General features: G+C 39.7%; 1 protein-coding gene across 3 annotated transcripts in view; it reads left to right on the top strand.

The window, feature by feature from the left end:
* PAXIP1 (PAX interacting protein 1) overlaps window positions 1-9,273 on the top strand; it is a 33,911-nt gene extending 24,638 nt beyond the window's left edge. For all 3 annotated transcript variants that reach the window (XM_021387114.1, XM_021387113.1, XM_021387115.1), the window contains 8 exons: window positions 1,418-1,485; window positions 1,855-1,957; window positions 4,113-4,281; window positions 5,840-5,940; window positions 7,131-7,265; window positions 7,349-7,424; window positions 7,970-8,030; window positions 8,472-9,273. In XM_021387114.1, the coding sequence (XP_021242789.1) occupies window positions 1,418-1,485; window positions 1,855-1,957; window positions 4,113-4,281; window positions 5,840-5,940; window positions 7,131-7,265; window positions 7,349-7,424; window positions 7,970-8,030; window positions 8,472-8,487 (729 nt within the window). In that variant the 3' untranslated portion in view covers window positions 8,488-9,273. The remainder of the gene's footprint in view (window positions 1-1,417; window positions 1,486-1,854; window positions 1,958-4,112; window positions 4,282-5,839; window positions 5,941-7,130; window positions 7,266-7,348; window positions 7,425-7,969; window positions 8,031-8,471) is intronic.

The raw sequence follows: 19,004 nt of genomic DNA, 5'->3' as shown, positions 1-19,004 counted from the left end.
TTAGGTAATGCAAATTATGGGTTTGAAGTACTTTGTATCCTGTCTAAAAACTAAGGCTGTGGGCACGCATACCAGATACTCACTTCAAGAAAATAGACTGTGATTTAAAAAAAGCAAAATTGTAAGAAACATTAAGGAAACTAAGAATGTACCACTTAAAAAAAAAAAAAAAAAAGTTTTTTTCATTGTGTGAAATATGTAAAATATGAGACAGGTATAAATTGCTGTCCACACTGTAGCTCTTACCTTCTGAACTGTTTCCTTGTTCTGAACATGCAGAATACTGTTTCAGTTTTAGCTTACTGAAAGTTTTTGTACTGTAATTTCTCTTTCCATTTCAGATTTATACTTGATTACTGTTTTCAGTGTGCCTGTCTTGACGTAGGTAATTCCTAGTTTGAGCTAATGAGCATAAGTTCATTTGTGCAACAGGTGACTGTCAGTTAACATTTTATATTTCACAAAAATACTTTGATTTAGCCTTTGTTTTCTGGATTGCTTACCTTAGTCCATTTGTATACTCTTCTAAAGGCAGGAGTTTAATAACTGTAATAACTTAATTAGTTCCCATATCTAATTTAAAGTATTAGTACAATTAGTACAATAAAGTATTAGTACAATTTGTTGGTTTATTACATTTCAGCTTTAGAAGTAGCCACTATTTCTGTATCTCTTACTGTGACCTTAAGTTCAAAACAGTCTTATACTTGTGGTCACCTGTAAAATGGTGTTGTAGTCCATTAGGAAGCTAATGAAGAAAAAAGTTTGTATTTAACCTCTTCAAGGAGAAACCATTAACTTAAATTTCAGGTGTAGACTTGAAAGTTAAAAATAAGTCTATGTCACACTTCCTGCCAGTGAGAACTTCCAAGTTAGTTCTGCCAGGGAGAGTCTGAAATCTGTGTTTCTCTACTTCTGGGCAAATTCTCTGGTGAATAATCTAGTATAGAAGAGGCAGGAGTTTCTATGAAATGACTACCCCAGCATCCACTGGAGCTTCTGTTTCTAAAATGCAGGTGCCACTGTTCTCTGTTGACACATAAATTCCTGGAAGTCTACTGTAGCCTTCATGTATTTTACAAATGAACGGTTTTTTTGGTCTCTTTCTCATTTAATTCCTTGAGTTTTCCAGTAATAATCATCCTCATTATTTAAATGGGACTAAAAAAAAAAAAACCCACCAAAAACATTTCTTTGGTCTTCACTTTAAATGGTTGCGTAACTTTGTAGAGAAGCTTTAGTTAATGCTCAGCTGTGTGAGCAGTCAGTGTATCACTACACACTTGGTAGCACATCTTTCTCATTTCTGTGGTTGAAGTGTAGTCTCAGAATACTGTTGTACAGTTCTCCTGTTTCAGAATAGAACTTGGATTCCCTGCTCAGTTCAGATCTAAACACATAAATGGTCTAATTTCAGGGTGTGAGGCTGCCTTTGAAACCAAAGCAAAATGAATCCAGTCTTCAGCCATCTTCCAAGAGAGCAAGGTAAGAACAGTTGGTGCCAATAGTCCTTAATTTACTTTTCTGTGCAACTATGAACTGCTCATCATTCTGCTTCCATACCATGCCCTGATAACTGAAATAACTAGTAGTATGTTATGCTTATTGCCAGCTGTTCCACAGGCAGAAATAGAATAGTAACTGGAGAGCGGAATAGTGAGAGAACAGAATCAGGAGAAAATGCTCTGTTCTCAGCATAACAGTCTTTTTTAATCCGGAAGATTGATCCTGCCTGATTCTCATTCATCTTTGTCTTTTCATTCCTAAAAGTTGCAGGAATGTGCTTATCTGTTTTTAAAATAATACGACATTGCACCCAGACTTCAGTTCTGCTGTACTTCCTGTATTTTGTAGGATTGAAGACCTCCCGCCACCTACTAAAAAGCTTACACCAGAGTTGACACCAATGGTGCTTTTCACAGGATTTGAACCTATGCAAGTTCAACAGTACATTAAGGTGACTTTTGCACTTAATTCTTGTGAACTACGTGGAAGCATTTGATAACTTCCTGGATGTTGTGTTCTTGCTTTGTAAGACTCGATTAGCCTGCGTTTAGTGGATGAAAACTGATACTGCGAGTGAGATTAGAATGTAGATTTACATGAAATTAGTTTTATTTGATAACTTTCCTGCTTTAGTTTACTTAGTGCTTCACTGCTACGTTTTTGTTCCCTATAGTTGTTCTAAAAGGCAAGACCCTTTCATGTTTTGTGGTTGGTTTTTTTGTTTGTTTGTTTTTCAAATCAGCAAACTTCACAACCAAACTTAGGTGAGGAAAGTAGTGATTGCTGTACTGGATAAGACCCAAGCTGCTTCTCCTGTAATGCCAAATGCTTCAAAGGAATTTAATGGCAAAGCTTATGGCAGACTTGAGATCATACGTTCCCGTGTTTTGTTCTGTTCTCTCATAAATCTCTGCCAAAACGTAACAATGTAAAAATCCAATCACTCCTTGAACTTTAACAATCACTAAGTATTAGGTCAAAAATAATTTTTCATTCTTTGACACATGTTGGCTGAAATTTGAGGCACGGTGATGGTTTCTTTAACTGCTGACCTCAGTAGGGCATGAAATATCCTGCTGCTTTTACCCGCTCCAGATAACCAAAAGCAAATGAGGACTAGTTTAATTCTCTGATGTTTCTTAGAAATACGTGTCAGGTAAACATGCCCAAAATAACCTAGTTTCTTCTTGATCACACCTGAAGTATTTTTCAGGTAGTTGGAATTTTGAGTTTTTTTCCATTATGGTGTTTTCATTTGAAGCTTGATAGAACATATTTTGGAACATAAACTGAAAAAGAATTTATCTCAGTAAATTTCCAGTGCCAGCTCCCCATTGTGTCATATTGATACCAAGTTGACCAAATGTAGAATGTTTGTTAGAGCTATGGCTCACAAGTATATTAAATAAATTTTGACCTCAGGGCTTGTGATGTTGAAGCCAAATGTTGCAGTGATATCACCATTAAAAGTGTCAGTGTTTGAATACCTTCCTGAGGCTAGAGACCTCCCATCTTCTTGAAATGGAGAGTTAGTCTTTTTTTTTTTCCTGTACACCCAGATGGCTTCTTGATGATCAGAATGCAAATTTTGTAAGGTACTCACAGGTATACAGTGTTTGAGGTGAACACATATTATGGATGAAAACAACAGCTTTTACAGAGGTGTACGAGTTTAGTATTCACAATGTGTTTTTGCATACCTCAAAGGAGTTTAGCAGAGGAGAGATGTAGTGTATTGGATAATACCTTTGTGTACCATCTTGATGCAAGCTGTCAAAATAAGCCAGCACAGCAAAGAAAAGCTTAAAACATCGTCCCTGTCTAACTTGTTTGTTATTATCAGAGCAGTACAGTGGGATGCCAGAGATCTCTCAGGGCTTCTAATTCATGCAGTAGGCCTTGTGTCTGTGGTGCATAGGTAGTGAAGTTGTCCAAATACTTATGAATGTTGTCATCGTTTCAAGTTTTATCAGAGGAGGCGCGCACTTTGTTTGCAAATAATTCTTCTTGTAATTTGATATGCTTCACCAGTTGGTTGTTAACGATGTGCATCTTAGCTGGGATGTCAGCTGTGATGAGATGGTTTGGGTTTTGTACTTCAAACTTGGGAAAAAAAAAGTGGTAGTTACTCAGTATCATCTAAAATACATATGGAACTGATGTATTTAAAATATATGTGCTTTTCATGCAAAGAAATTTTTTCCTCTGAAGAAGAGACTAGCAAAATGAAGTTTACCAGAACTACAATGGATATCATATTTCGTAGAGGAAAAGAGCAAAATTAGTAAATTTTCTGCCTATGAAAACCCACAAAATTAATTATATTTTATGATTATTGCTTTATATAGAAAAGTAAAACTGCAGCATCTAGCTCTCATTCTAGCTAGATGAAATCTATGTCTGGAAATACCTGGATTTTCCATGGCTGTAAATTCTGTTCTTTAATCACCTTTAGTAAACGAATTACTGTAATACAGAAATCTCTTATGTTTACTATTTCTTTAAGGTCTTTGCCTTCAAATAAAACTATGTTATGAGTCCACATTCTGTTCCTTCAAATTTATAAGGACTATTCCATTCCGGTTTGTATTTTTTACAACTTTCAGAAGCTGTACATTCTTGGAGGTGAAGTAGCAGAATCTGCCCAGAAATGCACCCACCTAATTGCCAGTAAAGTGACCCGCACTGTCAAGTTCCTGACTGCAATTTCAGTAGTCAAGCACATAGTAACTCCGGAGTGGTTAGAAGAGTGTTTCAAATGCCAGAAGTTTGTCGGTAAGTGAAGCTGGTATCAGTTTTTATAATAAACTTAAGGTTGTCTGATTTAAGTGTGTGAAGGTGGCCTTCATATTTAAAAACCCTTTGTTAGATTTTGGACGTTAATATCTCCTGAAGACTTTCTGAAGGCTTCTGTTTTGAATGCAGAGGTTTTTAAGTTTATAGCAAGTCTGACCATCATAGTTCATAACTCACAGAGGATTATGTGCTAAGTTTAAGCAGTTATACTAGCAAGTTGTGTTTCACTTGAGGTAGAAGATCATGTTGGTATGGTTAAAGCTGTCACAGGACTGTTTTTATTAAGTTCTCTTTCAATGGAAATTTTGTTACGCTTAATTTTCATTTGATTTAATCCCATCTTTCCATTAAGTGATCTAAAAAAGGACTTCAGGAGTTTGCTTTAGAGTGGTTAAAATAGTTGATTGTTTGCAAACAGTCTGTAGCTATTCACAGTTCTCACCTATGATTACTTTTAAAGTCTTGGGTGATGTTAGTTTCATTAATTCTTCTACAATAAAAATTGTAAAGAAGTAATTGTTTTAAATGAATTCTTGTAACATTTCCATAATTAAAATAATATAAATTAATTTAGTACTGTAACAGTGTTGTGATATATCGACTTTCTTTTTACACTTTTCTGTTGATAGCTAAAAATAAAATAGTTCACTTGAAAAGGATGCTGAATCTGAAGAAAATCTTGTTAAAGGCTGATTGTTTGTTTTATTGTTGTTTTATGCTTTTCATGTAATTTATTTGAAAGGAGCAAGTGTATAACATTGCTGCCAAAAAATCGCAAAGACTTAAATCTGGATAATTAACCAGTACATCAGCAAACATTTTTATTAATCTGAAGAAGACAGCTTTCTTGATTCAGCATCAGTGAACTGAGAAATCAATCCATTTGAAAGCTATTAGAAGATGAATAAGGTCTGGAGATTTAAAAGGATGACTGTTCTGATGTAGCACTTAAAGTACTTGTCTACTGAAATTTAGTAGCTTTGTGGGAAATGGGTTGCCTTCACTTTTGTACCTAGTGTAATGATTGAAAGTATGGCAGCTCTTCAGAAAAATTGCAGGTTGTCAAAGTTGTCCCTAGAAGACCAGTTTTTTCTTAATATAAAATTGTTTTTGCTCTTTGAACTAGACTGTTTTGAATTAAATCTGGTTTGGAAATACTTAATGTAACTTTTTGTGGAGTGGTGAAGGTAAGATTGAAATCCCATCCCAAACTTAAACAAAAATCAGCTGAATAACAGGAAAAAGGGAAATAGATGGAAAGTTTTTTCTTTTAAGGCTGCATGAGGGTTTGAAGACAGTTTTTGGGCAAGTAGAAAAGGAGACTGTATAACAGTGTATGTTCCTAGATATACAAGTGTGAAACTTATTCTCCAAGTAATCGTGGGTCATCCTAGTAGAGGGGTACTACAATCATGTTACAATGACTGTCTTAGCATTTAGAGTCACTCAGCCACTAACGTGTTCTAATTGGGTTAGATCTTAGGCTGTGCTGATGTTAGTCTTTCCCATATTGCATTTATTAGTCTTTCTTTTTCAGACGAGCAGAACTTTGTGCTGAGGGACGCTGAAGCTGAAGTGCTTTTCTGCTTTAGTTTGGAAGAGTCCCTGAAGAGGGCACAAGTAGCTCCACTGTTCAAGGTAGGCAGTTTTAAGAAGGGCATCTAAATGCTTGGACCTTTTCAACTGAATCGTTTCAGCACTGAGAACACAGCTTTTATAGCTTAGAACAGTAAAACAGACAAGCACATAACATACATATATACATACATATATATGAATTTATATGTATATTACAAATGATTTCTATATAGAGAGAGTTGACTATATGCATTTTTCTTGCATAAGTATTGATGGGATGGATCTGAGCCTTCTGAGTGGCAGAATCTTGTGGATGGGAACAAAATCTGTTCAGGGTGTAAACAGTATTTGTTCCTTTTCAAAGTGCTACTTATGAAAGGGGCAATTTTTTCCCCAAATTCTCTAGTGGTTAAAGAACATCTCCAGAAAAGTGAGAGTCATAGCGAGTGTGCACTTCAGCCTCATTCTCCTTGAAGTGCTGACTGCAGTTAGCACCAGCCTCTTTACTGGCATGGTGCAAGATAGTTTTCCTGCCTTTGATTGCAAGTATGCTGCTGTGCAGAGAGGGTTTTGGATTCAAGTTGCTGGAGATTCTTTTGCCTAACTGAATTTGAGTTGTCTTCTTGAGACAAACCACCTAAAAAGTGTATTTCCACAACCTGTAATGAATAAGCATCTGTCTTCTATTGTATCTAAATACTATGTTTCAATCAGTTTTGCTGGTAAACAAAGTTGATCTATTTGGTGATCTGTTCATCTGTATCAATCCCAATCAAGTTGCAGGATAATTTTTGTCAGGAAGTACTGTATGTAATTAATATATTGTGATATTTATTTTAAAAATGAAAGCTTTAATTAAAATAACAAAGGTTTTTGGAACCCTTTAGGCATGCTTGTGCTTGAAGAAGCAAGGATTATTGTTCTTAACAAATTGCAGTTATTTTTTTCTATGTTAATCACAGTTTAAGCAGTGGTTATTTAAGGTTTTCTGGTTGTTACTTTAAAGGCATGGGAAGAGGCACGTCCAAGCTATTAAAATTCAAAAAAATTGCAGGTTTTCCTCTCTAGGGAAAGCAGATGAGCAGTGATTAAAGACAATTTGTCAACACTTAGATTTGCTTCTATAGGTCACTGTAAGCTGTTTACAGGCAGCTAGTGATTGCACTGGAGTTCATCCATAAAGAGACATGGATGTATTGCAGGCATAAGTTAACAAAATAACATTTCTTGTTCTTTTTCTCTCTTCTTAGGGAAAATATTTTTACATTACACCTGGAATTTGTCCCAGTCTTTCCACCATGAAAGCTATTGTGGAATGTGCAGGAGGAAAAGTGTTATCTAAACAGCCTTCATTTCGAAAACTGATGGAGCATAAGCAGAATAAAGTGTGTACAGTGTTGCCTTCTAAAATTTACTAGTAATATCTTATTGTGTTATTCTGAGCTTACAATTGCTTTCTTTCTTTCAGAGTTTGCCAGAGATAATCTTGATTTCCTGTGAAAATGACCTTCACCTATGTCGAGAATATTTTGCAAGAGGCATAGGTATGTATAAGCTACCAGTGTACAGTGTAGAGGATGTGAAATTATAACAGTAAAAATCAATACAAGTACAGATACCTGTTGAAGATGTCAGATACTAGTAGAGGGATATGTGATCTATCCAGCAGATCGTGGAGAAGTCTGAGCTGGCTGATTTCTAGATGTTTGTAATATGCATATTTTCTAGCCCGGTCGCCAGAAATCTCTGGAAGAGTAGTCTTGAACGTGGGGCTTTGGTCCTTGATAGTGCAAGACTGTCTCAGTATTCATCAAGTTAAAGATCTGAGGTTTTTCACTCTAGCTGGTTTTCAGTATAGAGCCCAAGGACATGCTGTTTTTATCAATAAAACCATACATTCTGAAGCCTGATACCTGTAACGTGAAGTGTGTGGCTAAAAGTATGGCACTGGTAGTGATGGGGCCATATTCCCTTATGCCTCTGCATGAGGAGCAGAAATGTACTGAATGGCTCCTCCTGATGAGCCTGCCAAAGGAAGAGAAGTGTCTTTGTAAGAGTGTAACTATATACATGTTTTTAATATTTCCAGATGTCCACAATGCTGAATTTGTCCTGACTGGAGTACTTACTCAAACACTGGATTACGAGTCATATCCTTTTTGTGTGAAGGCTGTCAGTTGCCTAAGGAAAAAGCTAGAAGTTTTTCTTAATTAGGAGCTAACTACTTAAACTTTAGGATGTGTAATGTTGGTTGATAAGAGGGCAGCTTAACACCCAGAAACCTAGTTTAAATTCAATGTTGAGTTACTTTGTGATAGGATACTTCAGTGGAGGTGGGATGCAGAGCTGTCAGACAGTATCAATAGTAGAACATTAAGCAACCAGGGACAAAAAGTGTCAGTAAGGAAATTATCCACACAGGTAAGCTGTAGATGACAGAAATAGCTTTTACTACGGAAGATTATAAACCCTATTTGATAAATGCATTGTAGGACCAGGAAGGCTACAGTATCTTTGTGGGTGCGTTTTACACTTGTAAAAGTTCTGTTTTACAGTCATTTCTTGAAGTTGTTCTTTCTTAACAAACGTACATATAAATTTACTTGAAGGATAGTAAAATGCCTTAGTGCTTCGGAGTCCTTGGAGCATTAAATCTAGCTATTCAGCCATTGTACAAAGTTAACTAAAACTTCCTGTGGATGCTGTTTTCCAGCTGTTTGCCTAGGGATGAAGAGCAGTTTAAAGCAGGGAAGCAAAGATAAACTGCATCATTTTTAGGATGTGTAATTTTATTATGAGGAAACATAATTTACTATGTTTTGTATTATACTACCATTTTAAAAGATCCCACTTTAGGTATCATAATTAGCCAGTTTTTAAACATTTTAACGTTAATGATGGTACTTCAGCCAAAAGTATAATTTGGGTGTAAAAATAAAAGGGCTTGCTGTCTATTAAATTATGGATGTTGAAGATGAAAATGTTTTGTACTTTATTTTTATTTCTTATACTCTATTTTCTTTTATATTGATATTTTGCCCACATTTTAAATAAATGTACTTTTAAATGTTTTACTCTATATTTTAGTGGTGGTTCATTTTTTTGAATACTGTGCAACAATGGCACTCTGGTAAGAGTAAATTACTCAAATCTTTTTCCAAGCGGTGTAAAATTATTTTAAAATTACTTTATGAGGTATGTTTTAATATATAAAAATCCCAGTGCTTTGAAGGGGAAGTTGTTAAAAAATTTATAGATGTGTTTTTACTGAAAAAAAAGAAAAAGCTTGAAGGAAGGAGAAACTATTACCCCACATACTATGCTGTTGTGATAAGTTTTGTTTGTATAGTGAGTTTTACTAAATAAATATTAAAAACCAGTCTTCAAAATCTATATTCAGTTGTTCTTCCTAACTCACACCCAGTTTTAATAAATCTGACTTCATGTTTGAACATTCTGAACCAATAACTTCAGATTCTGGTAGATGGAAATTGGCCTAAAACCATTTATTCTTCTATCAGCAAGCCATTAAACTCTAGTGGGGGAGTGCAGATATTCACTTATGTGCATAGTGTCTGGTGCATCGGAGCAGCTTGTGAACCATTCAAAGACCAATTCAAGATGGGAGATAAAACCTACTTAAAACAATGGCTTATCATGCTGGGTTTTTTGGGTGTTTTGTTTCTGTGCAGAACTGTTTTACAGGGAAGGTTTTTCAGTCTCATTAAAGAGAGGTAAGCAGCTATTTTTAGCTTATGCAAAGCTTTCTGCAGAGAAGTTATTAATTTCAAATCTCGTTTGTGCGATGGCTTGGAATGTAAATCCACCTGATATTTGACCACTATTTCTGTTGCCTTTTTTTTTCCCATGCCTCAGTTCAACGAGATGCTTAAGCAAATGACAAATTCAAGCTGTAAGAACACAGAGTAAATTTCAAGATGAGTGAAGTCCCATAGAGGTCAGTACTGTGCTCGTTGCCTGTTAGTGCTGGCTCTGGGTTCCTCAACTACCCTGATATATTCTTGTATTCACCATTTGTTTTTTAAATAAATAGTAAGGTTTTTTAAGTAATAAGGAGTTACATGATGTTAAGAGGAATTTCTGCCAGCCTGACCTTTGGTGAGGTGACAAAACGTAGTGAATAGATGAAGATGTTTTTAGATCACAGGAACATGAAATACCCCAGGTTGGAAGGGGCCCACAAGGATCACTGATTCCAGCCTCTGTCTCTGCACAGGACCACCCAAAATCCAAACCCTATGTCTGAGAGTGTTGTCCAAATGCTCCTTGAACTCCAGCAGCTTGGGATGGTGACCCCTGCCCTGGGCAGCCTGTTGCAGGGCCTGACCACCTTCTGGTGAAGAATCTTTTCCTAACCCCCACCTGACCCTCCCCTGATGCAGCTCCATGTTCTCTCAGGTTCTGTCACTCTCACAAGAGAGCTGAGATCAGCACCTGCCCCTCCACCTTATGACAGAGCTGTAGGCTGCCATGAGGCCTTCCCCTCAGCCTCCTTCTCTCTGTGCTGAACAAAACAAGTGACTTCAGAGACTAAAAAAGTATGGTACGGGGTGAGAGAAAATAGTTCTTTTCCCCAAGTGCCGTTTATTACTTAGAACAGAGCTATGTGCTTTTTTGTGTGTGTGAGTGCTGTTTATCTGTCCATAATAAACTTCATTATGAGACTGATTAAGAAAAATAAATCTGTAAATGTGGCGATAACATGTTTTTACACTTCTAAAAATAATAAAAAATAATAAAACAGAAAAGGATGTAACATAGAAGGGGAGTTATTTGTTGGCTAATGAGTTTTCTAAATGGCTTAAATTGTTCTGACACAGAGACCCAACCTAGTATGGCCTGCCTTTACTGTCAGTGGAGGGGGGAACGTAGCTCTAAAACCTGAATTGAAGACCTCTGCAGAGAGCACATCCCTTAACAGTTTAGCAAGCTGGTTTAGTTATCTATGCTTTCTAAAGAGCACTAAAATAGACAAGGTGAATCCTTCCAGAAAGAACTTCAGTAATGCATTGCGTACTTTCTATTTTTTAATGGAGAACAAGGTGCACTTTTTTCTCTTCAAATACATTTCAGGATGTGTAACATTGAATTAACATAAATCTGTGCTACTCTATGGCTTAAGTGTTTCTTCATTATACTAGTTACTAGCATGCAGGAAGTATTTTGGTGCATTTTCCTTTAGAATCATAGACTGGCCTGGATTGAAAAGGAACTCAAAGATCATCGAGTTTCAATCTCCCTGCTGAGTGTAGGGACTAGACCAGGCTGCACAGAGCCATGTCCAGCCTGCCCTTGAATGCTTCCAGGGACGGGGCATCCACAACCTCCTTGGGCAACCTGTTCCAGTGCGTCACCACCCTCTGTGTGAAAAACTTCCTCCTAATATCTAACCTAAATCTCCCCTGTCTCAGTTTAAAACCATTCCCCCTTGTCCTATCACTGTCCACCCTCGTGAACAATCAATCCCCCTCCTGTTTATACGCTCCCTTCAAGTATTGGAAGGCCACAATGAGGTCTCCCCGGAGCCTTCTCTTCTCCAAGCTAAACAAGCCCAGTTCCCTCAGCCTTTCTTCACAGGAGAGGTGCTCCATTGCTCTGATCATCTTGGTGGCCTCCTCTGAACTTGTTCCAAGAGCTCTGTGTCTTTCTTGTACTGGGGGCCCCAGGCCTGGACACAGTACTGCAGATGGGGCGAGTAGAGGGGAACAATCACCTCCCTCTCCCTGCTGACCACTCCTCTTTCAATGCAGCCCAGCATTTAAAAAAACAACTGTTGTAGCTTTTGAACTTTTCAAAATACTGTGATACACAAAGCTGCTTACCTTGAATAAATACTTTCTACTTATCAAGGATTCAGTATATCTTTTGTGTATCTTGCAAATGATGGATTTCAATATGAAATGTAGATGCTGATTTCAAAAAGCAACATGTGCCTATAGAATGGGTGTCCCTGTTTAACTGTGCCTGGAGTCAAACACAAGGCATAGGAATTCGTATCACCAAGGTCTAGAAGCTAACAAGACCTACTAGGACAGCTCTTGGCAGAATGAAGCTTTTTATAGAGGGGAAGAGAAGCAGACAGAAACCAGATTTGGATGTGTTAGAAGTTTCTGTCTCGGCTGCTAGAGTCAGTTATTCATTTAGGTCTTGGAAATGGTTCTCACCTTTCTGAGGATTAACCTCCATGTTTTCCATAACTGAGCAGCACTGAGGGTACATAACACCTTTGCCAAAGACTGTTCTAGTTAAGAGATGTGTGAACGCAATAGCATCTGAAAGGTAAATTTCCTTTTTATGAGAACTATCCAAAATGCTGTCAGATATTGCATAGAGAAGCTTGAAGAAAAGCAAATGCAATCATGGAACAAATGAACCCTGTGGGAAACAAGAGTGGTAACACATCTGTTTCATCATCAGTGGAGACAGTGTGTTTATTTAGCCAACATACAAGTATGACTGATTTGATTAACCTTTCAATTAGAGTAGAAAACAGAACCTGCCAAGAAATAGTCTTTCAAGAACCACAGGAGCTGTCCAGAGCCAACTGGCTTGCACAGATGTTACTGTGTTTGTGTGATTAGTGGTAGAGAAAGGGTTTGATGAAGTTTTCTGATACTAGATTGCTGCTATCAGCTTGGTTTTCTTTAGTGGAAGGTTATAATACTTAAGTGTCCTATTTGATCCTGGCTCCTGTATTTCTTGGGAGAATAAAAAAGCTTCTACTTTGTTAATCAGTTGTCTGCAGAAACACTGTGTTTGCATCATAAATTTTGTGGTAGAAAACCTGTCTTGATGCATTAGTTATTTGATGGTAAATCGATGTGAAACATGGTCTTGATAGCAGAGGTATTCCACCAGTAAAAGATGTAGTGGATGTTAGGAAGACTTGGTCTCCACTCATAACCCTGCAACTTTCATTGCCATCAGTCGTAAAGCAGAACTGTATAGCAGAGTAGTGAAGCTGAGGTTGGGAGATGATTCTGGAGATCCAGGTAGAGTTTCAGTACCTCAGAGGGTGGAGACTCTACAGTCTCTGTGGGCACCCTATTTCTGTGTTTTACAACCGTCCATTTAATAAACAGTCATCTGTATTGGCCTTAAGGTTGATCCCTGGGAAGGATGCTCATTGCTGGCTGCTGGGTGGGCTTGCTATTGCTCGTTGCAGCCCTTTGACTCCAGTGGTCCAATGAATTTTCCACCTGCTTTATCTGTTTACTTCTCTATGTCTCATGCTTTGTCTATACTGGTAGTAATGGGAGGCATTATTGAAAACCACGCTGAACCTGAAACAGATGACAGCCTGTGCTCATCCTGTGTCTGTGCAGATTCAGTTGACTCATCTTGGAAGGCAATCAGATTTGTTAAGTGATTTGTCTTTGTGAAATCCCTTCTGGCTGTTGGTACTTGTCTTGCCTTTCACGTGGGTGTCAGTGGCTTTGGGGAAGATGTGCTCCATAACCTTCCCAGGGGCTGTGGTGAGGTTCACTAACTTTAATTCTGTGGTCCATCCTTGTCCTCCTTTGCCTTTTTCCAGGCATCAATATCTTATGCCGATCACCCTGCCCTGTCAAAGATCAAAAGTGGCCTTGCAGAAGCAGCCACCAGCATCTTCAGATGGCCTTGTCTGGTCCTAAAAACTCATGTAGGTCCAACTAGCTTGAGTTGGTAGTCTAGAGCCCAAGTGGCCTGAGGTGAAATCATAATCAGTGAAGAGGGAAAAAAGGTTCTGGGTACCTTGGCCGCCTTCATGTTTTTCATCTCTGGATCCCTTGCCATGTTGAGCTGCACACTTCCTTCTTTTTCCTTTCCCTTTTACCACTGATGCTTTTACAGAAGCATTTCATGCCACCTTTCACATCTCTTGATAGTTTCAACCCAGGATGATCTACTCTTGAATAAAATATTAGCTGCACAGCTCAAGATGTGTGAAACATCTGAGTGGAGCAGATGAACACCAGGATGGATGTGTTTAGCAAGGTTGCGGAACTTTAATCTTTATGCAGCTGTACTATTAAAAATGCATCAAATATCTTCTAAGAGCAATTTAGTTTATCCTACCTCAAGGCAGAAGAGTAGACAAGAAGACAGGTCTGTTGATGTTTGTGTATTTCATGTTCAGAAATCATGTTGCTTTACAGGGTGCTAGGAGGTTAAGCTAATGTATGTTTGTTAAGAGTTATCCTTTTTCTGGATGTAAGTTCAGAGAGAAGTTTGCACTGGGTGTGGTGAGGCAGGAACTAAAGCTAAATTCAAAGTTCACATCTTGACAGCTAGTCAAAGCCCATTTCCTTTGGCTTTCTTCTTCCTGTCCTGTGCTGCCTGCAGAAAGAGTTAAGGAATTATCAAAGCAACAGAGCTGAGGAATGGCTGCAGAAGAAACAACGCTCATGAAAGAAATAAGGAAAGAGATCAACTTAGAGGCTGACTGCACAGAGAGCAAACTTTTACAAGTGACTCTAGGGTTTAAGAGGAGTGCATTTTTGTAAAATTGTTATGGAATAGTGGTAATGAATGCAAAGGTGTTAATAATGATGTTGTGCACGCTGCCTCTATTTGCAGGGCTGTGAGATCAAGTGAGACTATCTCCAAAACGTTTGTACTTGCTAGAATTCAGGAATTCATTCAGGAAGCAGTGTATGGTACAGGCACTTCTTGTTTCTTAGTCTTCAGAATCTGATTTCACTGAAGAAAAATACATTCTCGTTGGCTGAGTCTTAGCGGTACTGTGATGACATTTACAGTTCATGGAGTAACAGTTCCGACACACAGTGTCTACCCAACCCACTGCATTCTGATGCTCGTGATACATCTGATGCCAGCATCCTTAGCTTGCTGCCTATGCAGTCCCTCGGAAGTCACATATTTGGAACGTGATCTCTGTCCCTGTGGTTTGCTGAGGAGCAAGTTACACTATCTCTAGGGAAGCAGGTTAGGAAAGTACCATCTCCTATTCCTTAAAAAACTGTTCCAGTATCTCTAGGAAATGCAGTAGGCCCATCTTTAGGGAAAGGCACGCTTGAGGAGCTGCTCAGTTGGATGTAGGAGCTTTCCCTGGAGAAAGCCAAGGAGAGAGAGGCTGGCTGAGCCCTTGGGAGACGCTCAGAGCTCTGCCAAGGGAATTCTAACTTACAGAGAACGTACTCAGTTGTGAAGAGTGAGCAAAGCTTGGGAAGGGATTCCTCTCCTTAGCACTATGGTAAATTATATTGGTCCTCAGGCAGTGTTTTGTCAGAAGGCTGCAAAGATGTGTCTGCTAGGGAGAAAGGCGTGATAGTCAGGGGGTACCCCGGAGCAGACACAGCTTTGTGTCTGCAAAGGATATTTCCTCATAGCAAGAAGCTGGTGGAGTGAATTCAGGGGAGGCCATGGAGATGGCTGGAGCAGCTCTTCTATGAAGAAAGGTTGAGGGAGCTGGGCTTCTTCAGCCTGGAGGAGAGAAGGCTCCAGGGAGACTTCATTGTGGCTTTCCAGTACTTAGAGCTTATAAGCATGAGAGAGACCAATTTTTTACATGGTCTGATAGTGATAGGACAAGGGGGAATGGTTTTAAACTAAAAGAGGGGAGATTTAGGTTTGATTTTAGGAGGAAATAGTTTACTTAGAGGGGAATGAGGCACTGGCACAGACTGCTGAGAGCTGTGAGTGCCCCATTCCAGGAGGCATTCAAGGCCAGGTTGGGTACGGCCCTGGGCCCTTATCTAGTGGGTGGCAACAGTGCCCATGGCAGGGAGTTGGAACAGGATGATCTTTAAGGTCCCTTCCAACCTAATCCATTCTATGAATAAATTTAGTGCCTGCTGCCTCTGGTCAGTAACACCTGCAGGGTGCTGTTTGCAGCATGAACAGCAGCTCTTGTTTCTGCCTGTGCTTTTCAGCTTTTCCATGCCTCACATTAGTGTAGGGTCATAGCATGGCTTGGGATAAGAAATAAAGCACTTTGCTCCCAGGCAAATCATCTGGAGTTTCTGTGCAGCCTTCAGAGTCCCAGCATAGCTGCAGCACCTCAGTCAGCAGCTACTGGTATGACTTCATCTGGTCAGCCACAACAAGAGGTTTTTATTGCAAACTCTATTTCTACTTCCCTGGAGTTGGCAATAAAATAACATCTACTTATTAAAAAAATAGCATATCTCAGTCTTGGAGGCAGAAGTTAGGTAGAAGAAAGCAGCACAACATAACAGGACTTTCTAAGAACCCATAAGTGTATTAGGGCTAAATGAAACACCAAGCTGTGTTGCTGGGCAGATGAGGGTGAGTTAATACAGCAAATCTTCCAGTATGTGCTGGGATGGCTGTGAGGACTGAGTCCATCGTCAGCCCAATGATGGAATAGGTCAGCAATGGAGCAATCCAACAATGGAGCGACCCGTTGATGGAGCAGCCCAGTGGTGGAAGAGCCCAACAGTGGAGCAGGTGAGTGCCTGGTGTAGGCACAGGGCTGCTGTTCTTGCCCCAGTGCTAATCACAAGAGGTAAGGATAACCCTAAGCAAGACTGGAGATGTCATGCTCATGCTTCTGAGCAGTGAATGGAAATGTACCCTCTCTCCAAAGATGGTGTGGGGATTTTGTTAACCTAAGAGCTTCTGGGAGCTGATGGATTATTAAATTATTCCATTTAAATTGAAGCATTTTGCAAGAAACTGTCAATTTTGTTGAAACTAGTTTGGGGCTTTATGAGTAGGAAGGCAAAATGAATTATTAACATATCAAATAGTAAACTAATTGGAATGAAACTAATTGAGGAGGCAAAGTTGGAGTAAAACATTTTATGCCACTGTGATCAGTCACAGGGTGAGGGGGTGAAAGGGAATTCAAGTTCCCAGCTCTACAGCAGTATTGCTGGATCACTGCAGTAGTGCTGAGGATGTCTTGCAGCTTACCCAAACCCTGATTAACCAGAGCTGATTTGCTCATCAAATTCAGAAGCAATAAAGCCAGAGATTTCAGGAGCTGCTGCACTTGGTGCTGCTTTGCTTTGCCTCTCTGTGATGAATATGATGATAAAGTACAGTGAGCACATGTTCCAAGGGATTTGGTGTATTTATTGCTTGCAGTTCCTTGGTATGCATTTCCTCCTGCACAAACAGTCACTGCCAGGCCCCTGTGAAAGCAGGAGGTGATGAGAGAAAGGGGCAAAGAGCATCATGGAGGAGGCTACACATACTAGGGTGCTGCTTCAGGGTCCTGGGACGTGTACCAGGAGGGAGAGCATGCAAGGAGAGGGATGCTCCTGCAGAAGTGTGGCCCCCAACTTTAAAGGCAGCATGGAATCATAGAATCATTAAGGTTGGAAAGACCAATAAGAGCATCTAGTCCTACAATCAACCCATGCCTGTGACTGCTCAAGGCCATGTCATCCGTGCATACAAAAGGATTTTCCTTTAGGACAATATGAAACAAAGCACTTGGCGGAACCAGACCAAGCAGCAGAGCCTTGCCCTGGAGCAGCTGCTCATTCCACTTTGTTTTGTTTGCTGATGTCCTTGGGCTCTGCAGCCTGGCAGAATGCTGCATTCCTGGTGCTTGCCTCCTGCTTTGCAGTGGGAGCAAACTGAAAGCTGGTGAGATGCAAGCTGGTTACAAACATGCTCATTAACGGAGATTTATTGCTTCCACATCTACCATCGCAACTTTAGATATGCCAGATGCTTGTTGGACACAAGTGTCCCTGCTCTAAGAATGCAGTTATTTATATTTAATGCTAACAAGCATTAAATATTGATATAGTGCTGTATATTTAACAAGATGCTCAGACAATCATAGGCCGAGTCTCTCAACGACACAACCTTGTCTCTTGCACTGTGTTCTCCAGTTGGATGGTGGAACTGGCCATGGTCCTGACACCCTGCAAAGGGTGGCACTGCTGGAACAGGAGGACCCAGAGATTCTGCCAACCCCAACCAGCCTGGATTCTGTGATACAGCTCCTATAACTCCATTTGGAACTGTGTGATCTTTAAGGTCCCTTCCAACACAAGTCATTCTATGATTCTATGACTCTGTGAACTCAGACTAGGAGTTTGTGTAAACCCTACAAGGTGAGGGGCTGGCACTTGAGGTGAGGATATGACTGCTGCCATGCTTTCTTGGTAACTGGTGCCAGGAGAAAGGAAGATTTTTGGGATTATGACCCTGTGCATGGAGCTGTCACTGTTGGGCTGTGAGCTCTTCATAGCATGGAGAAAGCACGATTCACTGCTGTAATTGAGTTCTTCAGAAAAAATCCTGTTGTATCCTGAGTATGAAATGCCTAATCAAATCATGTTTACTGCTCAGCACTACACTGCTAATTTGCTTTGATTTAGAATTTAAAAAGATAATTGCAGATGTGTGTGTCTGCGTAGGTTTCTGTGAAAAGGCTTTCCTCTGTTTAATAAGCAGCCTATTAATATGGACTGCAGTAATTTGACTTTCCTCTTCCACTGTGATTGATTTGAATCCCTCTGTCAGAGGGGGAGATGCAGATAGGGAGCTGCAGTGTGCTCAGCCCCAAAGCCTGAGGTTCCCCTTGGAGGAGCAGCAAGGATGCTGAGAAATCAGCACCGAAGACCACAGCACAGGGCCGGGTTCCATGGCAGCAACTCAGCATGAGATTCAAGAAGGGAGCAAGAGGAAATTGCCAAGGGCATCCCAAGATTTTGTTCTTATCTCTGTCCTCCCCTAGCAAAGCAAATGTAATGAGTAACAAGCCTATTCCAGAATATGGCAGCACCCAATGTGCCATGGAGGCTGTTGAGGAAGGTGTAAGACACTGCTGCCATCTTCTAGCATCAGCTTAATAAATTGTGAGGAAGAATGCACTGAAATTCATAGAATCATAGAATCATAGAATGGTTTGTGTTGGAAGGGACCTTAAATCCCATTCAGAGCCAGCACCCACCACCATGGGCAGAGTTGCCTCCCACTAGATTACGCTGCCCAGAGTCCCATCCAACCTGGCCTCAAACACTTTGGACACAATTATTTTCTCCTTGTTTTTATTTTTCCTTGAAATTCTTGATTCCACTCCACTCCGTCCCATCCTATCCAATCCTATCCCATTTCTCTGTTTTTCTGAAGCACTTGGAGGAATTCGTTGTCTTCCAACGTGGGAATGGCTTGCA

The sequence above is a fragment of the Numida meleagris genome, chromosome 2 (assembly GCF_002078875.1).
Source record: "Numida meleagris isolate 19003 breed g44 Domestic line chromosome 2, NumMel1.0, whole genome shotgun sequence".
Lineage (NCBI taxonomy): Eukaryota > Metazoa > Chordata > Aves > Galliformes > Numididae > Numida > Numida meleagris.
The sequence above is the reverse complement of the archived record's forward strand: the minus strand, read 5'-3'. Positions and strand labels throughout refer to the sequence as shown.